The following is a 23,522-nucleotide window of genomic DNA, read 5'->3' as shown; positions in this document are numbered from 1 at the left end:
TAAGCTAATCAAGACTTTGGGTTATGCTGCTGTTTTCTAATAAGCACACATCTGGATGGAGCGTGGGTGGTGTGACATGTTTCTCTCCCCATAGATGAATATCTCCTGTGAGACTTCCTGTCTCAATCTGAATACAATGAACAATGAAAACTTGACCATGGATACCTAAATATTCAATCTGTTATAAACAGGAAAACACCATTGTTTTTCTCTGAAATTTGCTGTTCAGAGTAGGAGAGCATTGTCTATAGCCAGTTTCATCTGTATGGATCTCTTCACTGGGAATTCCACAATTAACATTTATTTATTTATGAAGTTGAAAACAACTTGTGTGCATGACAGCCTTGTAGCTCATGTTAGGCCTGTCTTTTAAGTTGAAACATTATCTTAACTTTCTATCTGTGGATAAAATGAGTGGAATTTTAACCTCAGAAACCCTTCTGTTGCTCCCCGTTTAAGCGGAGTCAGCTGAGTATGCTCATGAAATGTTTTGTGTTTTTCATATTTTCATATTTCCCTTTCGCAGATCTTCTGGAGAAATCCCGTGTAGTAAAGCAGCCCAGGGGTGAGAGGAATTTCCACATCTTCTACCAGCTGCTTTCTGGAGCATCAGATGACACGCTCAGTAAGAGACCACTTGCAGAGTTTATATGATTACATGTGCATTTCCAAAGCACAATTCATTCAGTGGCTTTCAGAAAATAGTGTGGAAAAGATTGCTGGATTGCACTGTAACATACCTGAGCTAAAGACTCTGGGAACAGAATTTATGGTTCATTCGTTATTTGTATAATGTTAGTTAGAGCATAGTCATTATTTGACATTTTTAATAAAAGAGAACACCAAAAAAGGCTTGGATTTCAGGCATCAAAGGGGTAAGTGGAGCAGAATACCACATAGATGTAACATAATCTGATAGCAACTGGGTCATAATGAATGGCTGATACATCAAAACTAAGGAGAGTATAACGCAGGGTAGCCCCATCCTGCTCCTGGAGGGCCATTGTCCTGCAAAGTTCAGTTCCAACCCTATTTAAACGTACCTGAACCAGTTAATCAAGGTCTTCAGACCCAGTAGAAACTTCCAGGCGAGTGTGTTGGAGCTGTGTGTGGGAGTGCTATGCTCGATTAATGCTCGAATTGTTTTTTCTTTCAGAAAAACTGAAGCTGGACCGAGACTTCAGCAAATACAACTACCTTAGCCTGGATTCGGCGACAGTCAATGGACTGGACGATGCTGCCAGCTTCAGAACAGTTAGAGTAAGTTTTCTTTCAGGCCTGCCACACACTACATACAGTAGCTGGTTCCTGACACTTATAAGCAGGTGTCATTGGTTCAAACTGTCTTGGGATTAGCTCAGATACATAGCACCCTGTATGATGAGAAGTTAGCAAGGCACCTTATCTCCCTGGCTTAACTGGATAAGATCACCCTTTACCCACTGAGGTGGAGTCTGATCTGAACAAAGCGATTTGCCTTGTGTCATTATGTAATTTCAGCTTCATTCAAGCCTCTACTTGAAGACAGGGAAGTTGATTTAAGGGGGAATTCCACCTGCTCACAGCTGACTGTGTAAATAGAATCAGTGCTTCTGTTTTTCTCATGCACACTTATTGTCACTCTGAAAACTTGTTGTGCGGAGACCTTGTTGAGCCAGTAGTTTTGCTTCCTTTGGACTCTTGCCTCACTGGCCTGGAGACAAAAAATTATTTTTTTAAAAACATATTTTGCTTCTGACTTATGCAAAAATGTTTTACTATCTATTTTTATCTATTTGTTTTTAAACATGACACAAGTCAAATTTAATAAAAATAAATATTGTGAAAAATTATTACAATTTAAAATGTCATTTATTCATGTAATGTAGAGCTGAATTTTTAAAATCATTATTCCAGTCTGCAGAGTCACATACTACAGAAATAATTCTAATATGCTGATTTCAGCTCAAAAACATTTATTATTATTACCAATTTTGACAACAGTTGTGCTGCAATAGTTGTGCTTTTGTAAAATAAAAAATGTATTTAACATCACTTTTGATCAATTTAATGCATCTTCACTGACCCCAAACTTGAAAAGTAGTGCATTTACACTGATAAAACACAGGAACCAATGCATAATGTGCTTAAATATTAAATTTGTGACATTGCTGCTGCCTTTTTTATTTTATTTTCTGGCCCATTAAGACAAGTGACTTTTCCATCAACTAGTCCAAACCTTTTTTTGTTTGGACCCAGACCTTTGGGTCATCTTTATTGTGGAGCCCTGTTCTTTGCTTGTCTTCTGGAAATGAGTGTAGAACATCTGTGTCCAAGCAAACAATGCAGCCCACATTAAACTGACCAGAATTCAGCAGCGTATCGGACAATACAGTGCAGTTCTGATGAACAATAGGCCTAAGCCATGCTCTGTGCTGACATCAGAACACCCTTACTCAGCATGTGCTGGGACTCTGGCTCCGTCTTTTAACCCCTTGCCTGGGGAGTCAAATCTAATTAATTAGAAACATGCCAGAAATAAGGCTCTGTGTGTAGGAGACAGTAAACACTTCCACGAGGGAGGATGGTTGCTATTTATGCTAGGCTGTTTAAAATATACAAAACTCAGCAGAACGTTCATTCTTAGACATGACATGCTTGTTTTGTTAACATGAAAAAAATATATAGATGTGTGTGTATGTATGTGTGTATAAATGTATATATGTGTATATATATGTATGTGTGGATGTGTGTGTGTGTGTATATATATATATATATATATATATATATATATATATATATATATATATATATATATATATATGTATGTGTATATATATATATATATATATATATATATATATATATGTATGTGTATGTATGTATGTATGTGTGTGTACAGTCGTGGCCAAAAGTTTTGAGAATGACATAAATATTGGAAATTGGAAAAGTTGCTGCTTAAGTTTTTATAATAGCAATTTGCATATACTCCAGAATGTTATGAAGAGTGATAAGATGAATTGCATAGTCCTTCTTTGCCATGAAAATCAACTTAATCCCAAAAAAACCTTTCCACTGCATTGCTGTCATTAAAGGACCTGCTGAGATCATTTCAGTAATCGTCTTGTTAACTCAGGTGAGAATGTTGACGAGCACAAGGCTGGAGATCATTATGTCAGGCTGATTGGGTTAGAATGGCAGACTTGACATGTTAAAAGGAGGGTGATGCTTGAAATCATTGTTCTTCCATTGTTAACCATGGTGACCTGCAAAGAAACGCAAGCAGCCATCATTGCGTTCCATAAAAATGGCTTCACAGGCAAGGATATTGTGGCTACTAAGATTGCACCTAAATCAACAATTTATAGGATCATCAATAACTTCAAGGAAAGAGGTTCAGTTCTTGTAAAGAAGGCTTCAGGGCATCCAAGAAAGTCCAGCAAGCGCCAGGATCGTCTCCTAAAGAGGATTCAGCTGCGGGATCGGAGTGCCACCAGTGCAGAGCTTGCTCAGGAATGGCAGCAGGCAGGTGTGAGCGCATCTGTACGCACAGTGAGGCCAAGACTTCTGGAAGATGGCCTGGTGTCAAGAAGGGCAGCAAAGAAGCCACTTCTCTCCAAAAAAAAACCCCATCAGGGACAGATTGATCTTCTGCAGAAAGTATAGTGAATGGACTGCTGAGGACTGGGGCAAAGTCATGTTCTCCGATGAAGCCCCTTTCCGATTGTTTGGGGCATCTGGAAAAAGGCTTGTCCGGAGAAGAAAAGGTGAGCGCTACCATCAGTCCTGTGTAATGCCAACAGTAAAGCATCCTGACACCATTCATGTGTGGGGTTGCTTCTTATCTAAGGGAGTGGGCTCACTCACAATTCTGCCCAAAAACACAGCCATGAATAAAGAATGGTACCAAAACATCCTCCAACAGCAACTTCTTCCAACAATCCAACAACAGTTTGGTGAAGAACAATGCATTTTCCAGCGCGATGGAGCACCGTGCCATAAGGCAAAGGTGATAACTAAGTGGCTCGGGGACCAGAATGTTGAAATTTTGGGTCCATGGGCTGGAAACTCCCCAAATCTTAATCCCATTGAGAACTTTTGGTCAATCCTCAAGAGGGGGGTGGACAAACAAAAACCCACTAATTCTGACAAACTCCAAAAAGTGATTATGAAAGAATGGGTTGCTACCAGTCAGGACTTGGCCCAGAAGTTGATTGAGAGCATGCCCAGTCGAATTGCAGAGGTCCTGAAAAAGAAGGGCCAAAACTGCAAATACTGACTCTTTGCATAAATGTCATGTAATTGTCGATAAAAGCCTTTGAAACGTATGAAGTGCTTGTAATTATATTTCAGTACATCACAGAAACAACTGAAACAAAGATCTAAAAGCAGTTTAGCAGCAAACTTTTTGAAAACTAATATTCATGTAATTCTCAAAACTTTTGGCCACGACTGTATATATGTATGTGTATATATATATATATATGTATATATGTATATGTATGTGTATGTACTGTATGTGTGTATATATATATATATGTGTATGTACTGTATGTGTATGTATGTATGTGTATATATATATATATATATATATATATATATATATATATATATATATATATATATATATATATATAAAGAGTGGAAGAATTCAATTGTGTTACCATTTATTCGGAGATAAAGAAAGTTATTGGTTTGTCATATAGCTGTCACATTTCAGCCCTGTACAGCTCACGCACTGTTATCTCTGGCCTTTAGACCATTGACTTTGCCAGTGAACTGCTTGCACGTTTATTATCAGCGATTCCATGACATTTCAAACGTAATTTATGGCTTCACGAGAACAAATATTAACACAAGCTATTGTGGAAGCACAAGGAACATGATAAATCATAAGCTGCTGATGATTCTATTGGCTAGATCTACTGTAAAATTGAAAAATGTTACTTATTTCCCTGTACACCCATAAATTAACAATATTAAATAGTTCGCACAAAAATGAAAATTGTCATCATTTGCTTACCCTAAAGCTGTTCCAAACTTGTACAGCTGTTGAACACAAAAGAAGTTATTTTGAAAAAGGAGGTTGATAACCAAGCAGTCGCTGGTAGCAATTGACTTATAGTACAGAAACTGTACTATGGAATCAATGGATTCCAGCAACTGATTGGTTATCAACTTTCTTCAAAATATCTTTGTGTTCAACAGAACAAAGAAATTCAGTTGGGTTTGCAACAACATGGGGGTGAGTAAATGATAAATATATATATATATATATATATATATATATATATATATATATATATATATATATATATATATATATATATATAAAATATATATATTTATTAAATAAAAAATATTTTATTCCTGATTTATTTCCTTGATTTTTAAAAGCTGTCAAATACAAGTTATTCTTAAGAGCAGCTGTAATCCTTAATGTTGTCTCTTTGACAGACTGTGTGTGGTGTGATGGAAAGTTGTTCAACACCCTCAGGCTGTCCATTAGTGGTGTGGTTACGGGCCAGTCGATCACTTTACAGACGTCACCATATGTACTGCCACGTTAAATGTCCATCAGCAGACCACTATTGACTAAATTTATTTTCTCTTCTGTTTTCCCAGAATGCCATGCAAATTGTGGGCTTTATGGAGGATGAGGTTCAGTCAGTGCTGGAGCTGGTGGCTGCTGTTCTCAAACTGGGGAACCTCGAGTTCAAACCAGAATCTCGTTGCAATGGCTTCGATGAGAGTCGAATCAAGGACAAGAACGGTGAGTGCTAGGCTCTTCCAAAAGCATTGCCCATACAAACCTTAAAATAATTTGTTTTTTTAAACGTTTGGTTTGTAAAGGAAAGTACACTGCCCAAGAAACTTTCAAGTGTGAATGATCAGAAATCATAATCTCTATTAATGATACAATGACACAAACATTTGCAAGCACTGAAAACCAAATTAATGTGAATGGAGAAATAGTAGGTACTGTGGTCTTGTATGTAACAGTGCCTTCATCTGCTCACCAGGTTGGTCACTACTGCCATCTATTGATATGTCAAGAGTCATTTACAGGATTAGCTTGCAGTTGGTTGTACACAGTCAATCAACACCACACTGGTACTTACCCAGATAACCCTCGCATCATGTACCATGAATGCATAAGATAATGATATATATATTTTTTTATGTATTTGCAAAATGTCAACTACCCAGATATATGTGCTGCAAATGAGTGTTACTCATCACTGCTTGTTCTTGTAGTTTCCCATTGCCAGGCCGACCCAGACTAAACACCACAATCCATGTCAACACCTCCATTTATATATACTACAGCGTCTGGTTTGTCTGCTGTGCTTTAACCCATTAGCAGTAATGTGATTTCCTCTGCCCTTTTGACCTGATTGCTGTAGGCTGAAATGAGACGGATTGAGCTGCTGTGGGATGAGGGGGATGTATACCTGATGTCCAGATCCTCTTAAAACCACTGGAGAGAAGCACTTTTAAAATAGTCTTCAGCTTAAACTCCTTGAAAGGGGCTTAACATGTATCAGTCTTATCCTTGACCTGTAGATTCTGAGAGACAGTCCTTTGATCAGAATGATTGTTGGTTTTAATTTTAAAGACACTAATAGAGTTTTTTTTCTTCCGGAGAGTTTGTTTATCTTTTGCAATTGTCAAATTTGTTTAAATTACATAACGCATTGTCTAGTCTATCCATAAATAGTTCTTTATTCTGATCTGCCTGGGTTTGTTTTGCATTTCCTGTCCCAGACCTGAAGGAGATGTGTGAGCTGTTGGGCATCGAGCAGTCCGTGCTGGAAAGAGCATTCAGCTACCGGACCGTGGAGGCCAAGATGGAGAAGGTGTCCACCACACTCAATGTGGCTCAGGTCAGCACACACACCCTCCTTGTTTGCAGGATTAACTCCATTTAACCATTTATTGTTACTTTGTACAATAAAAGTATGTTTTCAAGCTAACAAAATAATTAGTAATATAAATATACTGCAGGCCAAATATCACTAAAGGCAACTGGAATGGATATGAATCTGAGGGCTTGATCACTGCAATACTATCATCTGGCCGAGGGGTCCAGTTAGCAAATTGTAAAATGTGTCCTTGCCATAGCATCTTGTTGTTAAGAGTTTAACCACTAAGTTTTGATAGATTAAGGCCCAATCCCAATTCTATTTTATAGATCAGACATATGCTGTGGCACTATCATGCAGCCCGTAATATGATGTTAGCAAATATTAGCGATTTTTTGCAAACATTTGAGTTACATAATATGAACTCACAATTGAATGTAACATAAAACAAATGATTACTTTTCGTTAAAATATTTATCGATGCCAAAAAAAACTTACATTTATGTGTCTTTTTGTTTGCTGTAGCAGCCAAGTTTCCGAGATAATTCATACCCCTTCCTTTGAAGTGTGGTCTCGAAAAATCTTCGTTTGAAGGGCTATCTGGTCCTTCCCCTTACCCCCTCCCCTCCAACCAAAAGAGAATCGAGACACCCCTACCCCTTCACGTGAATGCGCGAAATGGAGGGGTAGGGGGAAGGGCTAAGGGGTAGAATTGGGATTGGGCCTAACTTTTCCTCAGAACTTTTGCATCCAGGCCACATGAGTTTGAAAAACTATTTTGTTACAGCCATGGGTCATGGAGGAAGTTGGAACTAAAAATGAATCAATATATTTTTGCTTGTATAGATAATGTGTAATTCAGATGTTCAGGACATTGATTGTAATTTGAGACTTCTTCTATTTTAGGCCTATTACGCTCGTGATGCTCTTGCCAAAAACCTCTACAGCCGACTGTTCAGCTGGCTGGTGAACCGAATCAATGAGAGCATCAAGGTATGTCTCTCTGGATTTTCACTGAATCTTTATTGATTGCTGTAAAGTCACTAACACAAATTTTGTGTAATGTTTGGGGTGGTGTTGGCGCAGTGGATAAGACACATGCCTTTGGTGTGAGAGACCCGGGTTCGAATCCACTGTGAGACACCAATGTGTCCCTGAGCAAGACACTTAACCCCCAGTTGTTCCAGAGGCGTGCGACCTCTGACATATAGCAATTGTAAGTCGCTTTGGATAAAAGCGTCAGCTAAATGAATAAAAAAAAATAATAATTGAATATCTATGGTGAAATCTTTCACCCTGTCACTAAATTCCACATTGCATGAATCTGATGCTTGATTTTAAATAAAGTAAATAAAGCTTGAATGATACGCTGTGAAAGTACTCAAGAAATGCTTATAACCATGCTAGCACCATTTCACATATTCGTGTTTAGAGCGAGTTGATTTCTGCCTTGTAACTCACATTCTTTTTTTTTCAATCAGGCTCAAACAAAATCACGCAAGAAAGTAATGGGAGTTCTGGATATTTATGGTTTTGAAATCTTTGAGGTGAGTGATTTGGTCTGGAATTTTGAAAACGATTTCTCATAAAATCCATGTCATCTCCATCTGTTGATCTACATCAGATGCGTGCAAAGGCAGGTTTCCAGGCTTAACACACCCATACTGTTAACACAATTTTTGGATGTTGGTGAAAAGTATCCTGCATTTCTGGATTGACACATTTACATTGCACCTCCAGACGCTTAATACCTATGCGCAACTTGTGGAGAAGTCTATACATTTAAATTCAGAATTGCACTTGCATGCATTTTTTTCTTAAACGTTATTTATATTGCTGACTTTATCGTTGTTGTCAAACTAAATCTCAAGTGTTTAACATAATGCAGAGAACTACTTCTCAGGCCTACTAATTCACCTTTCATCCATTTTGATTTACATTTGTCCATTGCATGTGTTATGCTGTCTGACTTGTATCACTCTCTCCTGAATGTTGTTTATGTTGTTGTGGCCATGACGACAGAATGGAGTAAGTAGACCTGGGGAGGAAATCCCAAGGCAGTGTGCATGTTGCAATTTTAGCACTTAATCCTAGTCTTAATTCTGCTCGTTTTATCTCTGCAGCATAAGCCACTGCTAGAGCAAAACCCTGCAGTGTTTCCTAGTAGTATTAGCATGACCTGTAAGCTTGATGTTACAGCATTAGCTCCATTCATCCTAAACTGGGAAGACCTTAAAGGAACAGTTCACCCAGAAAATGCAACTCTGTCATTATTTATCACCCTCAAGTTGTTCCAAACCCATATCATATGGCTTCAAAAGACTTTGAGTGTATTGCATGAGCAATACAGAATATTTGTATGGTTCTTTTTATAGTGTTTTTTTTTTTTTTTTTAATCTTGAGGGTGATTTAGCATGGCTATATTTTCTTTTTTGGGTGAAGTATTTATTTAAGCTTCACTGAAACCAGCCAGAGATCTGCAGTGAATTTTGATCTTTTGGGGCTTCAGAAAATGTAAGAGATGTTGACGTTATTCTTTGAACAGTTAGCTCTCATTACTTCTAGAACACTGCAGCTTTAGGCTAACATGCTAATGTGGCTTCTCAGCAAAGGCTGCCAGAATAAAACTGCCAGCGTCAAGTAAAACAGTGAACTGGTGCTTTTCAGCGTGCCATGTGCTGCCTTTTGGAAGTGATTTTGGGCTTTTCCTCATGCCAGGCCCATTGGAACTGAAGATTGCGGTGGCTTTAGTTGCAGAGACTATCATGCAATAGGATTGCTATAAAGATTAAAAAAAAGAAAAAAAAAGAAAAGGATTGAATAATTCCTTAACCCCAGTGTCATGGCTCAATAGTACAATCCTAACTGTTATCATAAGCCAATGAGCATAACATTGAGTATTACTCTTGCTTTAATTCAACAATAGAGTTGGTTCACTGATTGGGGTTTAGCATGAGAAAGGGAAATGGTTAGTTTTTTTAACCCTGCATTTGTAAACCTGAAAACATTTACTGTGGGTGAAGAGGTTAAAGACTTTACCTCCATTATTAGATTCAGATAAGATTATGTAGCCTTGATGTATATTGTACCATGTTACGCCTTCATTTAATCTTCACTATAAAGACCTGTTTTGTAAGAGCAGACTTTGTTCAGGGCTATTTTACATGTGTACTACAAGTGATTTGTTCTGAATTATTTAAGGCGGTGCCCCATAAGACTATTTTAAACAATTCCGTTTTGGTTGTGGGTGTCGCACCAACTGTTTTCACCAGAAACATACATTCATCTGTCAGAGTTCCATCAAACAGCAGTTAAAAATGAAGGATGGATGGCATTAAACAACTGCATGTGAATTTTCTCCAATTTCCCTATTACAAATTGCAGAGTGCCATTTTGGCAGCAAACTAATGTGAAGCTTGGTGAAGTAATAGCAAACATTGTTGCAGAGCTTCAGTGGGACGACTTAGTTTAGAGATGGTATTATTTTAGGGAAAACATCAAATATTTACAGATTTTTGTGACATTGCTCCCCAAAGTCACCAGAATTTCCAATATATCCAGCTTGTAGTTACCTAGAGAAAGGTTTTTAGTAAATAACGTTGAGTGACGGTTGTCATATTAGTGCGCTTGTTTGCAGTGCTGTTTTAGTTTGCGGTTTGCGTTTTAATTATCTCTGTTATCATTTGGTCTATGGATTCTCATTTATCTTTTTGTTCCTGCAGGACAACAGTTTTGAACAGTTTATCATCAACTACTGCAATGAGAAGCTCCAGCAAATCTTCATCGAGCTTACTCTCCGCGAAGAGCAGGAGGAGTATATCCGTGAGGTAAGCAAAAGCCAGGACATGAAGACAAATAGAAAATGTTCTCTAACTCTAACAGTTTTTTAATTAAGTTACCTTGGAAGGAAAGTGCTTTCGGACAGGTACCATAACAACATGTACAACATACTGCTGTAGAACTTTTTTATACATAATAAAGGGATGTCTATCTAAAAAATGGAACTTAAAAAATAATGGTCATTTATGAATTATTTGACTTCTGTCAACCACAATCCTGCACATATAGGATTGTGGGATAGATCGTGAACAATCACCATTGCAAAGGCAACATTCCTAGTTTCGGATACATCCATCTACTTGCTTTTAAAAAAAATAAATAAATAATATACAGAGTTTACTGTGCAGTATGGTGTATGTAGTAAGCTAGTGTTTTTTTCCAAACTGCCTTTGTGTACTATTTGCTTCCTTCTATCAATCCCTTTCCCTTTTACGCTGTGATTGTGGGGACGGAAACGATCCCTCACTCCAGTCAGTGTAAACACAATTGTCCCTGAAGAGCTCGGAGCTCTGTTTGCTTTCAGAGCCCTGAGTATGTGCCCTGACGCTGCCGTGACCCCTGCACTGTGATATTCCACTCTCTGGCTTCACTCCAGTAGAGTGCATGGGAAAATACCACTGCTCTGAAGACCGAAGAGGGACGCAGGGGTCTAGGGACCAGTCTGCCCCAAACCACATTCCACATTTCCCATTTTTTACCCTCCTCCCGCATACATCCACCTCGTAGTTTGAGGAGCTTTCACACAGTCCAATTAGCCCACAGCTATTTTCCAGCTTGTAACATTCATTGACTTGATTGGTTCTGATTTGAAGTTTAAATCCAGTGGGTTTCATCTTTCTCTAATGGGCCATAAATGGGTCTGCACTCCAGACCCTAAATATCACAGAAATAGTCATGACATGGAGCAACATGAACATCCAGCCATCTGCCGTGTGTTCACTGTATAAGTTTATAGAAATTATTGTTGTGTGTGACAGTTTGGTTGGTAATTGTCATACAATTAACTGCATTTTAAATGTTCCCCTTTTTCTTCGGTGCTAGTCATTAATTCGCATTAACCTTATAGCTAAAATGTATAAAGATGATAATAATAGTAATCGTATTGTTTTTGTCAGTTAATGTTGTTATTGGAATGTATCACTTTAATAACCTTGGGTTCCCTTGCATTCTGGTATCTTTAGTGATTTCAATTAGATCAAATCATTTGACTGAGCCAGTTATGTAATAATCGTGACAGGACTACTTCTATTCGTTATTGGATATCTGTTATGTACCTGTTCAAGTATAGTAAAGCTTGTCTGCGTCTTTCCTAAACCACTCAGGTTTGTCTGTTGAATCTACAAGATTAGTTTTAAGACAGTGTTCTAGGAATATCCTTCTTTAGAAAGAGAAAACTGATGGAAAGTAAACAAAACAGATCTGTGATGTGCCTCTGATTTTGTCTACAGGGTATTGAGTGGACCAACATTGAGTATTTCAACAACGCCATCATATGTGACCTCATTGAAAATGTGAGTGTGTTCCTGACAATAGTTTTAAACATATTGACATTAATATTTACTATAAGAATTAAATTGGGATATCTACCAGAAGTTCAGCTTAAAGGAGGATATAAGCATATAGCGATCACCTAAAAGCTCACAGATATGGTTTAATACCCCCAAATCTGCAATTTCTGTTTTTTAATGTTGTTTGATCTGATTACCATAATTCTTGTTTTCAGAACAAGAATGGGATTTTGGCCATGTTGGATGAGGAGTGTTTGAGGCCAGGCACAGTGACCGATGAGACTTTCCTGGACAAGTTGAACACAGTTTGTGCTGAACACCAGCATTTTGAGAGCAGACAGAGCAAAAACTCCAAGTTTCTCACAGACCACAGCCTACCACACAACTGCTTCCGCATCCAGCACTACGCTGGCAAGGTGAGACCATAAAGCGTTTTAACATCCCATCATCATTTTTAGTTTTACATACACTGCCATGTAAACTGTGCATCACATGGTCACAATACATTTAGATACAATGTTGTATATGAATTACATTGTGTTCTTCTACTAAATTTTGGAGATGATCTCAGTTCTTTAAAGAATAAACCACATTATTATTTTTTTTTTTTACATTTACTTTGCATCCATATCCCATTTGCTGCAAAAATTGCAACAACATAATTGGCCACATGCCCTTTTATAAATGCAAAACTTGCTCAGTTTTCTTAGTCTGTAAACTGAGTTACAGCTGTTCAAATTTACAAAAAAAATCTAATAATAATAATAATGATGATGGGAGAAGCCAGAGGGATCCAGCTTACTCTTATTGGAGAGATTTACTTGTATAAATGCTTTCCAACCCAAATTGTGTGTTTTCATATACAAGCACATTATGAAGATCTGAGTAGTGTAAAGAAGAGTTATTATACGTAATATTCTGTATACACAGGTGCTGTATCGGGTGGAGGGATTTGTGGACAAAAACAATGACCTCCTCTACAGAGATTTATCCCAGGCCATGTACAAAGCCAATCAAAGCCTGATAAAGATTCTCTTTCCTGAGGGAAACCCAGCTAAAGTGAACCTCAAGCGGCCCCCCACAGCTGGATTCCAGTTCAGAGCCTCAGTTGGAACGCTCATGAAGAACCTGCTGACCAAGAACCCCAACTACATCAGGTCACAATCACAAACCTTCTGACACTGACCTCATTATGACATAACCACATATTAGGGGTTGCGTGAATACTGATTTCTACTAGTCGTCGTCTTATTTAAAAAAAAAAATACTTGAGTTACTCGACTACTCATGGTTCATGCTACTGTAAATGAAAAGACATGAAATATTTCTCATCAATGAACGCTTATTAGTTTATAGCTTAATGCAACAATTACATATGTAATTTATTATAGGTGATATTATTCTTTCCAAGCTCTGATTTCTGAGAGATGCACGGAGAGGCAACAGCAATGTGGTGTTTGATTTGCACTATTTTCATTCATAAATTTACATTAATTCACTTCACACTCTATTGCGACTTTAGAGGTGTGTGTATAATATTGCAGTGATCCCCTGACTCAACCATTATCTATCTATCTGTATGTATGTATGTATGTATGTATATATATGTGTATATATGTGTGTGTGTGTATATATATATATATATATATATATATATATATATATATATATATATATATATATATATATATATATATATATATATATATATATATATATATATATATATATATATATATATATATATATATATATATAGTTTTTCAATATTTTCACTTTACCAAACTTGTTTTTCAGGTGCATCAAACCCAATGACAAGAAAGCAGCCCACATTTTCACAGACTCACTAGTGTGTCACCAGGTGCGCTATTTGGGTCTGATGGAGAATGTACGCGTAAGAAGGGCTGGTTATGCTTTCCGCCAGGCCTACGAGCCTTGTCTGGAGCGCTACAAGATGCTCTGCAAGCAAACCTGGCCCCACTGGAAGGGCCCAGCCAGGTTAGACCAAAACTGATCTTGTGTTTTTGTGTTGTTTTAAAGAACTCTTCTTCATTCTTCAGGCTTCACCGTTTTTCTAAACATGTTGTTCAGCTGATGTCATTATACTTTCAGCACTTTGGAGATTAAGCAATTCTTTAAGTGACTGTTCCTCCACCTGCATGACCTTTTTGTACTAATTCATAGATATTTAAACATGCTGTTTCTTGTCTTAAAACCCCTTTTGTTCCTTTCAGGTTTAACAGTGTCTTTAACACTGTTTGGCTACTGAAAACAGGCCTTTTTTAAAATTCTATCTATCTGATGGCAAACATGCCAAGACAGAATTGTGGCTAATAACTGTCACTTCTGGACACTGAGACATTTCACTAAATAGTTTGATAGGAGAATCTTTAGTGTCCATGGAGATTTGGAGTTGCACACCTTATCATGTTATCTTACATTGGAATGTTGTTATCGTCTCTGTGCCGACAGTGGTTAGACTATGTTTTACTTTTCATTCAGATCACTCAGACAGTTTATCACTCACATGGTGCATGTTTTTGTGCTAAATCATACAGTGCAATCTCTGACTTTTGTTGCTGTCTGTTCAGTGATGTGGGTTTTTTACCTTGTAATATAAATAAATATTCAGCATTATTTGCAATCTTGATCGTGTGTAGATCTGTCAGAGTGTGGCTCTAACAATGCCAAGGTCGTGGGTTCAATTCCCAGAGAATGAGCATATTAACTATATAAATATATATATATATATATATATATATATATATATATAACTAGAAGTTGTTTTGCATAAACGCATCTTCCAAAAGCATATAAAAAAATGAAAAAATATTTTCACATTTTCACAAGTGGTCTCAGACTTTTGGACCTACCAAAAAAAAAAAAACATTTGTGAATGGCATGGTTCACTGACAACTCATGGCCTGTTTTCTTCTTATTAGGGAGGGTGTTGAGGTTCTCCTGAAAAATCTGCAAGTTCCTGCTGAGGAGTTTGCCTACGGACGTTCAAAGATCTTCATCAGGAACCCAAGAACGGTGAGTTACTGGCCTAAAGATCACTGAGTGTGATCTAGACACTGCTCTCTCCTTGTGAGAAACATGGCGAATATATCATTTGGCTCCTTTCCAGTTCCAGCATGGCGGATGGCTTGGATTTGTAAGTTTGATATGTGGAATCAAAAGGCCAATGCAAGTATTACGTATGGTCACTTAACGGTTTAGTAAGGCTTTTTAAACAGGAAGTCATGTTCCTTCAGGCTTCTCTTTTATAATTAGTAGCAATCACCCTCATGAAAGAAAGAAATCCAAACAGGCAGTCACACACATGGTTTCACTTATCCCCCCCTCCACTGTTTGTCAGTTTGCATGGGAAACGAGACTCCAGCTGAGAAATTCCAGAGGAGCCCATGAAACCCCTGTATTGAAGCCTCGGCGTCAGTCACCAATCTAACACTTTAGAGCATTTATCTTATCCTTGTCTATTCTTCCTGCATAATCTACCATCTCCAGATGTTTGTTCAAAGCCAGTGGACGACTTCTGCCCAGCATTAATGTAGTCTAGTTATTTCACCTCTTTTCCACCAAAATGTTGATCTACAAACTCAATGATATAATAGACTTTGTTTCTACATAACCTGGCCACAGACAAACAGCGCATCTCAATCTTTGGATACGAGTCTAAAGGTCCAGTCACATTTATCGTTGCTCAGTGAAATTCTGCAGGCATAATCCAGTCATTTCAACAGTAATCAGTACAATCCTGACAATGAAAAGCTCCTCACACAGATTTCTCTTTGGTTCAAGCTGTTCACACAAATTCACCATGTTGACCGATAAAAAGCTGCTTGATTTGAAAGTGGCTTTTGTGTCAGTTGTGTTTGGTACGTCACTATTGCCAATGGACCTTTTTTGCCACAAAATTTGGCAACTTGCAATGATATGACCGCACCATTTACTGCAGCATTTGAGGACTTATTTTAACCATTTGTTGACCCTATTTAGACCAGTTTATTGATTACAATGTAAGGGAACTAGTTTAGTTGTATGTTTTGAGTTGTTGCTGTTGGCCTCTGACATTAGCAATTCCTGGTTCAAGAAACCCAGCTGCTTTAAAAAGTTAAGAGCCAAGCACCTTTCTGTGCTGAAAACTCCAGATAAGTGTTATGTGTGGAAGGTGTGAAGGGAGTAATCTATAGCTCTATAACTATTGAAATTTTGTTCAGACCAATTTGGCAGACACTGTCATCAGCTACTTAATACCAGAGGATGCTGGTCCCACTATGTCTGGAATTTATTTTGCTGATCTTGGAGATCATCAGAATCCTGTGGCATATAAAAAGGACATCATGTGGTCTCACAAAAGATCTCTATATCAAATGTGTGGCTCTCACGGTCTTATCCTTGGGAATATGATCATGTATCTTGCTTGCTCACACTGCACACAAATCTGATTTGTTTTTCAAATCCGATCTTGTTCAAATCTGCGACTGACTGTCTGCACTATCATTTTGCAAGTGATGAAATCTGATCCGTCCATTCATACAGTGTTTATCTACATCAGTTACTAAAGTAATGACATAGCCATCGGCACAATGCCAACTGCTGAAAGTATGGAAAGAGAAGACAAACCTTTTTTTAATGTCTTGGCTCTTTTTTATCAGTGTGGTGCTGAGATACATCAGCAATAAAGGAAGGTTTATACATTAATGCATATGTTGTGTTTGTATATATGGATGTGGTTTATATCAGGTATGTAAAAGGCTGATTTACGGTTTGATACTGATTTTTTTTTTTTTTTTTTTTCAGCTCTTCTTCTTGGAAGAGAAGAGGAGGCAGTGTCTAGAGGATCTGGCAACACTGATCCAGAAGATCTACCGTGGCTGGAAGAGCCGCACTCACTTTCTCCTGTTGAAGAAGAGCCAGGTGGTGGTGGCCGCCTGGTACCGAAGATTTGCGGTGAGCACCATTCACTACACCTGCCACAGAAAACATTCATTGTTTCTGGGATCAGAGGCAGAACTTGTTTAAAACTCAAAATTGCTGGTTGTTTTTGACTGTAGCAACAAAAGAAGTACCAGAACATCAGGTCCTCTGCCTTAGTGGTTCAGTCATTCATCCGAGGATGGAAGGTAGGGTTCAGGTGCACTGCATGTCATTTCCTTCAGCAAACAAAGGGCTCTCCTCACTGTGTAACACCCCTTTTCACAGGCACGGAAGCTTCTGCGTGAGCTGAAACACAAGAAGAGATGCGAAGAGGCCGTCACAACTATATCTGCCTACTGGCATGGAACTCAGGTACTGAACACGGTTTCTTCTTGAAAAAGGAAATGGTGAATTATGTGGTTAGATTTTCAGTGCTGGAGCTTCTCCACTGCTTTTGCTTTGTTTTTCTCTTTAAATCCTAATTTCACTTCTGCTTCTGATTTGACTTACTCTTTTCAGTCACACTCTTCTTGTCATATTTCTGACTTTAACCTTTGCCATCCTGTCTCTGCTTCCACGTGGCCCTCCTCGGCTAACATCCGCAGGCTCGCTGGGAACTGCGGCGTCTTAAGGAGGAGGCACGGAATAAACACGCCGTGTCTGTCATTTGGGCAGCTTGGCTTGGAACTAAGGTATTTAACGAGTCTGCCAAACCTAGTCATCTCCCATCCCGCCTCACCCAAGCTTTGGATTTCATCCCTTTTGTTTGTTTTTGACTAACTGTTTTATCATCCTATAGGTAGCATCTTATGAGAAATAATCGGGAAATACTAACATATTGTTCATTTGCTGACATGGTGGTGGCAGATGTGTACCTAAATAACAAAAAGTGTATGAATTTGAGTGCATGTATGATTCGTTTGTTCTTAAAACTAACCCATTTCAATTTCTACTTCATAACCCTTAACAACTTTTTTGTGTGCATTTTAGATCTGTGATATGTTTCTGCTTTCATGTTTTAAAGTTTCAAAGACTATTTTATATTAACTTTTTACAACCCCAGGTTCAGTCAGAGCTGATTAGTTTTGATTTTGAATGGTATTGGCCACACACTAATTGTGATTTATAACAAAAGTTTTTGGAATTTGAGGAAGGAGTCACTTTATTAAAAAATTAACGTCATTGCTTTGGGCTAATTACTATTTTTTTTTTTTTTTACATGACAATTATTAGACATATTTCTATAGAAATATGAATAAACAGCCATCACAACAGATTTACATTATGTGAGAGAGGACCACAAATTGTCCACCTGTTAACAGCATAATAAAAATCAAATTTGAAATTAAAATGGTAATAGATGTAATATTGTGAGCTGTTTTCTAACAAAAAACATAAATCCGATTTTTTTTTCCCCCCATCATTCTCAACTGATGACAAGTTATTTTATGAAAAAATTGTACTTTTAACAAATTATTGTCTTTCTGAAAATGTCCTGATTTACAACACTCGTGTCTTGTCTTTAACGTCTGTTCTTAATACCTTTCCACCATCCTCTTCTTCATCATCTTAAAAAAAATGCCACACTGAACAGGCTCGGAGGGAGCTGCGGCGATTAAAGCATGAGGCTCGCAGTAAACAGGCCGTGTCTGTCATTTGGGCCTGCTGGCAAGGAACTAAGGTATTCCCCACTACGTCTGTGTGGCATCCCATCCTCCATTTAACCCATCTCACGCCTTCATATGTACCTGAGGGGGATCATGACCGATGTTGCCTGAGCTCATCCCATCCACTGTTCATGCTGAAACATTCTGGATCCCACAGCATGAATCATACTTGCATTGTAGGCGATTGTAAAAATAAGATGAATGGGATGGCAAAGGATGTGAACCGGGAGAGCAGGGTTAGCATGTGTTGCTTTGGGGGCAGAACTGAATGTGATCTTTTAAGCCTCTTCCTCTGATTGCCGATGGATTAAAGCTCATCCAGACGGGCACCCTGCTGGCCGATTCCCACACAGCAGGCTGGCATCACTGCCGGCATGACCTCGGTCTATACAGAGTGCCCCATTTTATTAAGCACTTTCTAGGAGTCTGGACCCCATATGTTTGGTCATCTTACAATATTCAGTAATGGCATAAATCAGGGATATGCACATTTTTGTAGCAAGGTTTTTTGTTAGTTTTACAGAAAACTGTAAGATTTGGCTATCAAATGAATGCATGTTTTTTATACTTTAATACTTTAGGCTGTCAAAGTTACTCTGTAAAAAATACATTTAACATTTTCTCATTTACAAAGTATCACAGACTAAAACTAGTTTTACATTTATTTTGGTTTAATTTTTTTTTTTTTTGGGTGGGGGGTGGCTTTTTTTTAGAAAAGCAAGATAATTAAGAATCAGTAAGTAAAAAATAAAAGCCTGATTAAATTTGAATTTGGTTTTAAAATGTGTAACCAAAAACTACAGATAAGTCTTTGACAAGCCTTGTATGTTTATGCCAGTGTCATGATGGACCAGTTAGTGATGTAAATTATCCCGATTCGTAAATAAGGATATATGGTTTGATGTATTGCAAAACCTGAATTGATCTGATTATTAATCAGATATGCAGGTGCATTGCAATAAATTAGAATGTTGTGGAAAAGTTCATTTATTTCATTAATTCAGTAGTTGACATCTTTGATTATTTTAATTGTGATTTATGTTGGCTCACATTTAGCAAAAACCCACCAATTCACTATCTCAACAAATTAGAACACGGTGACATGCCAATTAGATAATCAACTCAAAACACCTGCAAATGTTACCTGAGCCTTCAAAATGGTATCTCAGTTTGGTTCACTAGGCTACACAATCATGGGGAAGACTCCTGATCTGACAGTTGTCCAGAAGAAAATCAATGACACTCTTCACAAGGAGCCACAAACATTCATTGCCAGAGAAGCTGGCAGTTCACAGAGTGCTGTATCCAAGCATGTTAACAGAAAGTTCAGTGGAAGGAAAAAGTGTGGAAGAAAAAAAAGATGCGCAACCAACCGAGAGAACCGCAGCCTTATGAAGATTGTCAAGCAAAATCAATTCAAGAATTTGAGTGAACTTCACAAGGAATGGAGGCTTGGGTCAAGGCATAAAGAGCCACCACACACACACGTGTCAAGGAATTTTCTGAACCACAGACAATGCCAGAGAATGTCTTACCTGGGCTAAGGAGAAGAAGAACTGGACTGTTGCCCAGTGGTCCAAATTCCTGTTTTCAGATGAGAGCAAGTTTTGTATTTCATTTGGAAACCAAGGTCCTAGAGTCTGGAGGAAGGGTGGAGAAGCTCATAGCCCAAGTTGCTTTGAAGTCCAGTGTTAAGTTTGCACAGTCTGTGATGATTTGGCATGCAAAGTCTTATCCTCATCCTTTCTAATCACCCTACTACGTGCCCGCTTGATCCTATTCCATCTCATCTCCTTCAAGCCATTTCTCCTGCAGTTGTACCTGCACTCACTCAAATCATCAACAGGTCCCTCCACACTGGTGTTTTTCCCTCATCATTTAGACAGGCTCGTATAACTCCACTACTTAAGAAACCCACCCACAACCCATCTCTTTTATAGAACTACAGACTAGTTTCCCTTCTTCCTTTCATTGCAAAAACACTTGAACGAGCTGTGTTCAACCAAGTCTCTACATTTCTCACACACAACAACCTCCTTGACAGCAACCAATTTGGCTTCAGAAGGGGACATTCAACTGAGACTGCCTTGCTCTGTTGTTGAAGCTCTAAGACTGGCAAGAGCAGAATTCAAATCTTCAGTACTTATCCTGCTTGATCTGACTGCTGCTTTTGACACCGTTAACCACCAGATCCTCCTATCAACCCTACTGGCAAAAGGCATCTCAGGAACCACACTTCAATGGTTTGAGTCTTACCCATCAGATAGGTCCTTCAAAGTATCTTAGAGAGGTGAGGTGTCCAAGTCACAACATCTAACTACTGGGGTGCGTCAGGGCTCAGTTCTTGGACCATTTCTGTTCTCTGTCTACATGGCACCATTAGGTTCTGCATGACTTTTCATACCACTGCTATGCTGATGACACTCAACTCTACCTCTCATTCCATCCTGATGATCCGACAGTAGCTGTTCGCATCTCAGTGTGTCTAACAGACACTTCTTCCTGGATGATGGACCATCACCTTCAATTCAACCTTGCCAAGACAGAACTGCTTGTGATTCCAGTAAACCCATCATTTCATCACAATTTCACCATCAAGTTAGGCACATCAACCATAACTCCTTTAAAAACAGCTAGAAGCCTTGGAGTTATGATTGATGATCAGCTGACTTCCTCAGACCACATTGCTAAAACTGTCCGATCCTGCAGATTTGCTTTATTCAACATGAAGAAGATCAAGCCCTTTCTTTCGGAACATGCTGCACAACTCCTTGTTCAAGCTCTTGTTCTGTCCAGGCTGGACTATTGCAATGCCCTCTTGGCAGGTCTTCCAGCCAATTCTATCAAACCTTTACAGTTAATTCAGAACGCGGCAGCAAGATTAATTTTTAATGAGCCAAAAATAATACACGTCACACCTCTGTTTATCAATTTGCGCAGGCTTCCAATAGCTGCTCTCATACAATTCAAGGCATTGATATTTGCCTACAAAACTACCACTGGCTCTGCACCCATTTACCTAAATTTGTTACTTCAGACTCATGCCCTCTAGAAGCTTGCGTTCTGCAAGTGAACGTCGCTTGATTGTGCCATCCCAAAGAAGCACAAAGTCACTTTTACGGACTTTTAAATTAAATGTACCCTCCTGGTGGAATGACCTCCAATCAATCCAAGCAGCTGAGTCCTTAGCCATCTTCAAGAATCGGCTAAAAACACATCTCTTCCATCTTTATTTGACCCTCTAACTTTAACACTCTCACTATTCTAATTATATTCTTTAAAAAAAATCTAACTACCTTTCTAATCTTTTTGTATTCTATTTTCTTTTCATTTATTATGCAATTGTATATGTGTGTGTGTGTGTAAAGACCTCTAACACTAGCTTGCTCTATTCTTTTTTTTTTCTATCTGTTTTCTTTTTATTTATTATATTATTTAAAAACCCATGCTACGTGTACTGTGTTAACCTAACTGAGACTTGTTATAGCACTTATATATCATTGCTCTTTTTGTTGTTTTTAATTGCTTTCACTGTCCTCATCTGTAAGTTGCTTTGGATAAAAGCATCTGCTAAATGAATAAATGTAAATGTAATGTACTGTAAAGTCATCTGCTGGTGTTGGCCCATTGTGTTTTTTGAAAACCAAAGTCACTGCTCCTGTTTACCAATACATTTTGGAGCACTTCTTTCTACCTTCTGCTGTCCAGCTTTTTAAAGATGCTGATTTCATTTTACAGCAGGATTTGGCACCTGCCCACACTGTCAAAAGCACCAAAGGTTGGTTAAATGACCATGGTGTTGGTGTGCTTGACTGGCCAGCAAACTCACCAGACCTGAACCCCATAGAGAATCTATGAGATATTTTCAAGAAGAAGATGAGAAACAAGAGACAAAACAATGCTGATGAGCTGAAGGCCACTGTCAAATAAACCTGGGCTTCCAGACCACCTCAGCAGAGCCACAAACTGATCACCTCCATGCCACGCTGAATTGAGGCAGTAATTAAAGCAAAAAGAGCCCCTACCAAGTATTGAGTACATGTAGAGTAAATGAACATACTTTCCAGAAGGCCAACAATTCACAAAAAAAACTTTCTTTTATTGGTCTTATGAAGTATTCTAATTTGTTGAGATAGTGAATTGGTGGGTTTTTTAATTTGTGAGCCAAAATCACCACAGTTAAAAGAACCAAAGACTTAAACTACTTCAGTCTGTGTGCACTGAATTGATTTAATACACTAGTTTCACAATTTGAGTTGAATTACTGAAATAAATCAACTTTTACATGACATTCTAATTTGAGATGCACCCGTAAATATATTACGTACGTTTTAGACTCTGTCTGAAACAAATGCTGTGACATTAAAACACTACAGTGCTTTATAATCAATGCACTTGTCTGTTGCCATCTTGTTTTATTATGGAGTGAGCGTTTTGATTGCCTGAGTAACCTCGTGGCTGGCTGGCTGGTTTTGGCCTGTGGGCTGGACATTGAGTATCCCTGGTGTAGATTTTATCCTTTAGATGAGAAAGTCATCTCATTCCATCCACAAGCCCATGTGAACTTCTCTTTGCATGTTGGGATTGCACTGCACTGCTGTTTCCTCCCACCCCATCTGAGTGGCCTTTGCCTTGTTGAGGTTGATGTGGCTTATTTTATTGTGTGTTTGTGTGGTGTGCACATTTAAGAGAGCAGTTGTACTCTTACTTTCTTTTTATTGCTCATTTTCCCTTCATCT

At 38.3% G+C, this 23,522-nt stretch overlaps 1 protein-coding gene across 5 annotated transcripts in view; it reads left to right on the top strand.

The window, feature by feature from the left end:
• myo1b (myosin IB) overlaps nt 1–23,522 on the top strand; it is an 84,060-nt gene that overhangs the window by 55,128 nt on the left and 5,410 nt on the right. For 2 of the 5 annotated variants that reach the window (XM_059499588.1, XM_059499586.1), the window contains exons 8-23: nt 527–625; nt 1,157–1,260; nt 5,605–5,752; nt 6,748–6,866; nt 7,752–7,838; nt 8,327–8,392; nt 10,568–10,672; nt 12,134–12,196; nt 12,409–12,609; nt 13,124–13,350; nt 13,991–14,191; nt 15,136–15,229; nt 17,000–17,149; nt 17,254–17,322; nt 17,402–17,488; nt 17,722–17,808. In XM_059499588.1, the coding sequence (XP_059355571.1) occupies nt 527–625; nt 1,157–1,260; nt 5,605–5,752; nt 6,748–6,866; nt 7,752–7,838; nt 8,327–8,392; nt 10,568–10,672; nt 12,134–12,196; nt 12,409–12,609; nt 13,124–13,350; nt 13,991–14,191; nt 15,136–15,229; nt 17,000–17,149; nt 17,254–17,322; nt 17,402–17,488; nt 17,722–17,808 (1,907 nt within the window). Of the gene's footprint in view, nt 1–526; nt 626–1,156; nt 1,261–5,604; nt 5,753–6,747; nt 6,867–7,751; nt 7,839–8,326; nt 8,393–10,567; nt 10,673–12,133; nt 12,197–12,408; nt 12,610–13,123; nt 13,351–13,990; nt 14,192–15,135; nt 15,230–16,999; nt 17,150–17,253; nt 17,323–17,401; nt 17,489–17,721; nt 17,809–18,710; nt 18,798–23,522 lie in introns of all 5 variants that reach the window. The other 3 variants (XM_059499589.1, XM_059499587.1, XM_059499585.1) reach the window with 2 other exon arrangements.

Source organism: Carassius carassius, chromosome 19, assembly GCF_963082965.1.
Source record: "Carassius carassius chromosome 19, fCarCar2.1, whole genome shotgun sequence".
NCBI classification, from domain to species: Eukaryota; Metazoa; Chordata; class Actinopteri; order Cypriniformes; family Cyprinidae; genus Carassius; species Carassius carassius.
This window is presented reverse-complemented; position numbering and strand designations above follow the sequence as displayed.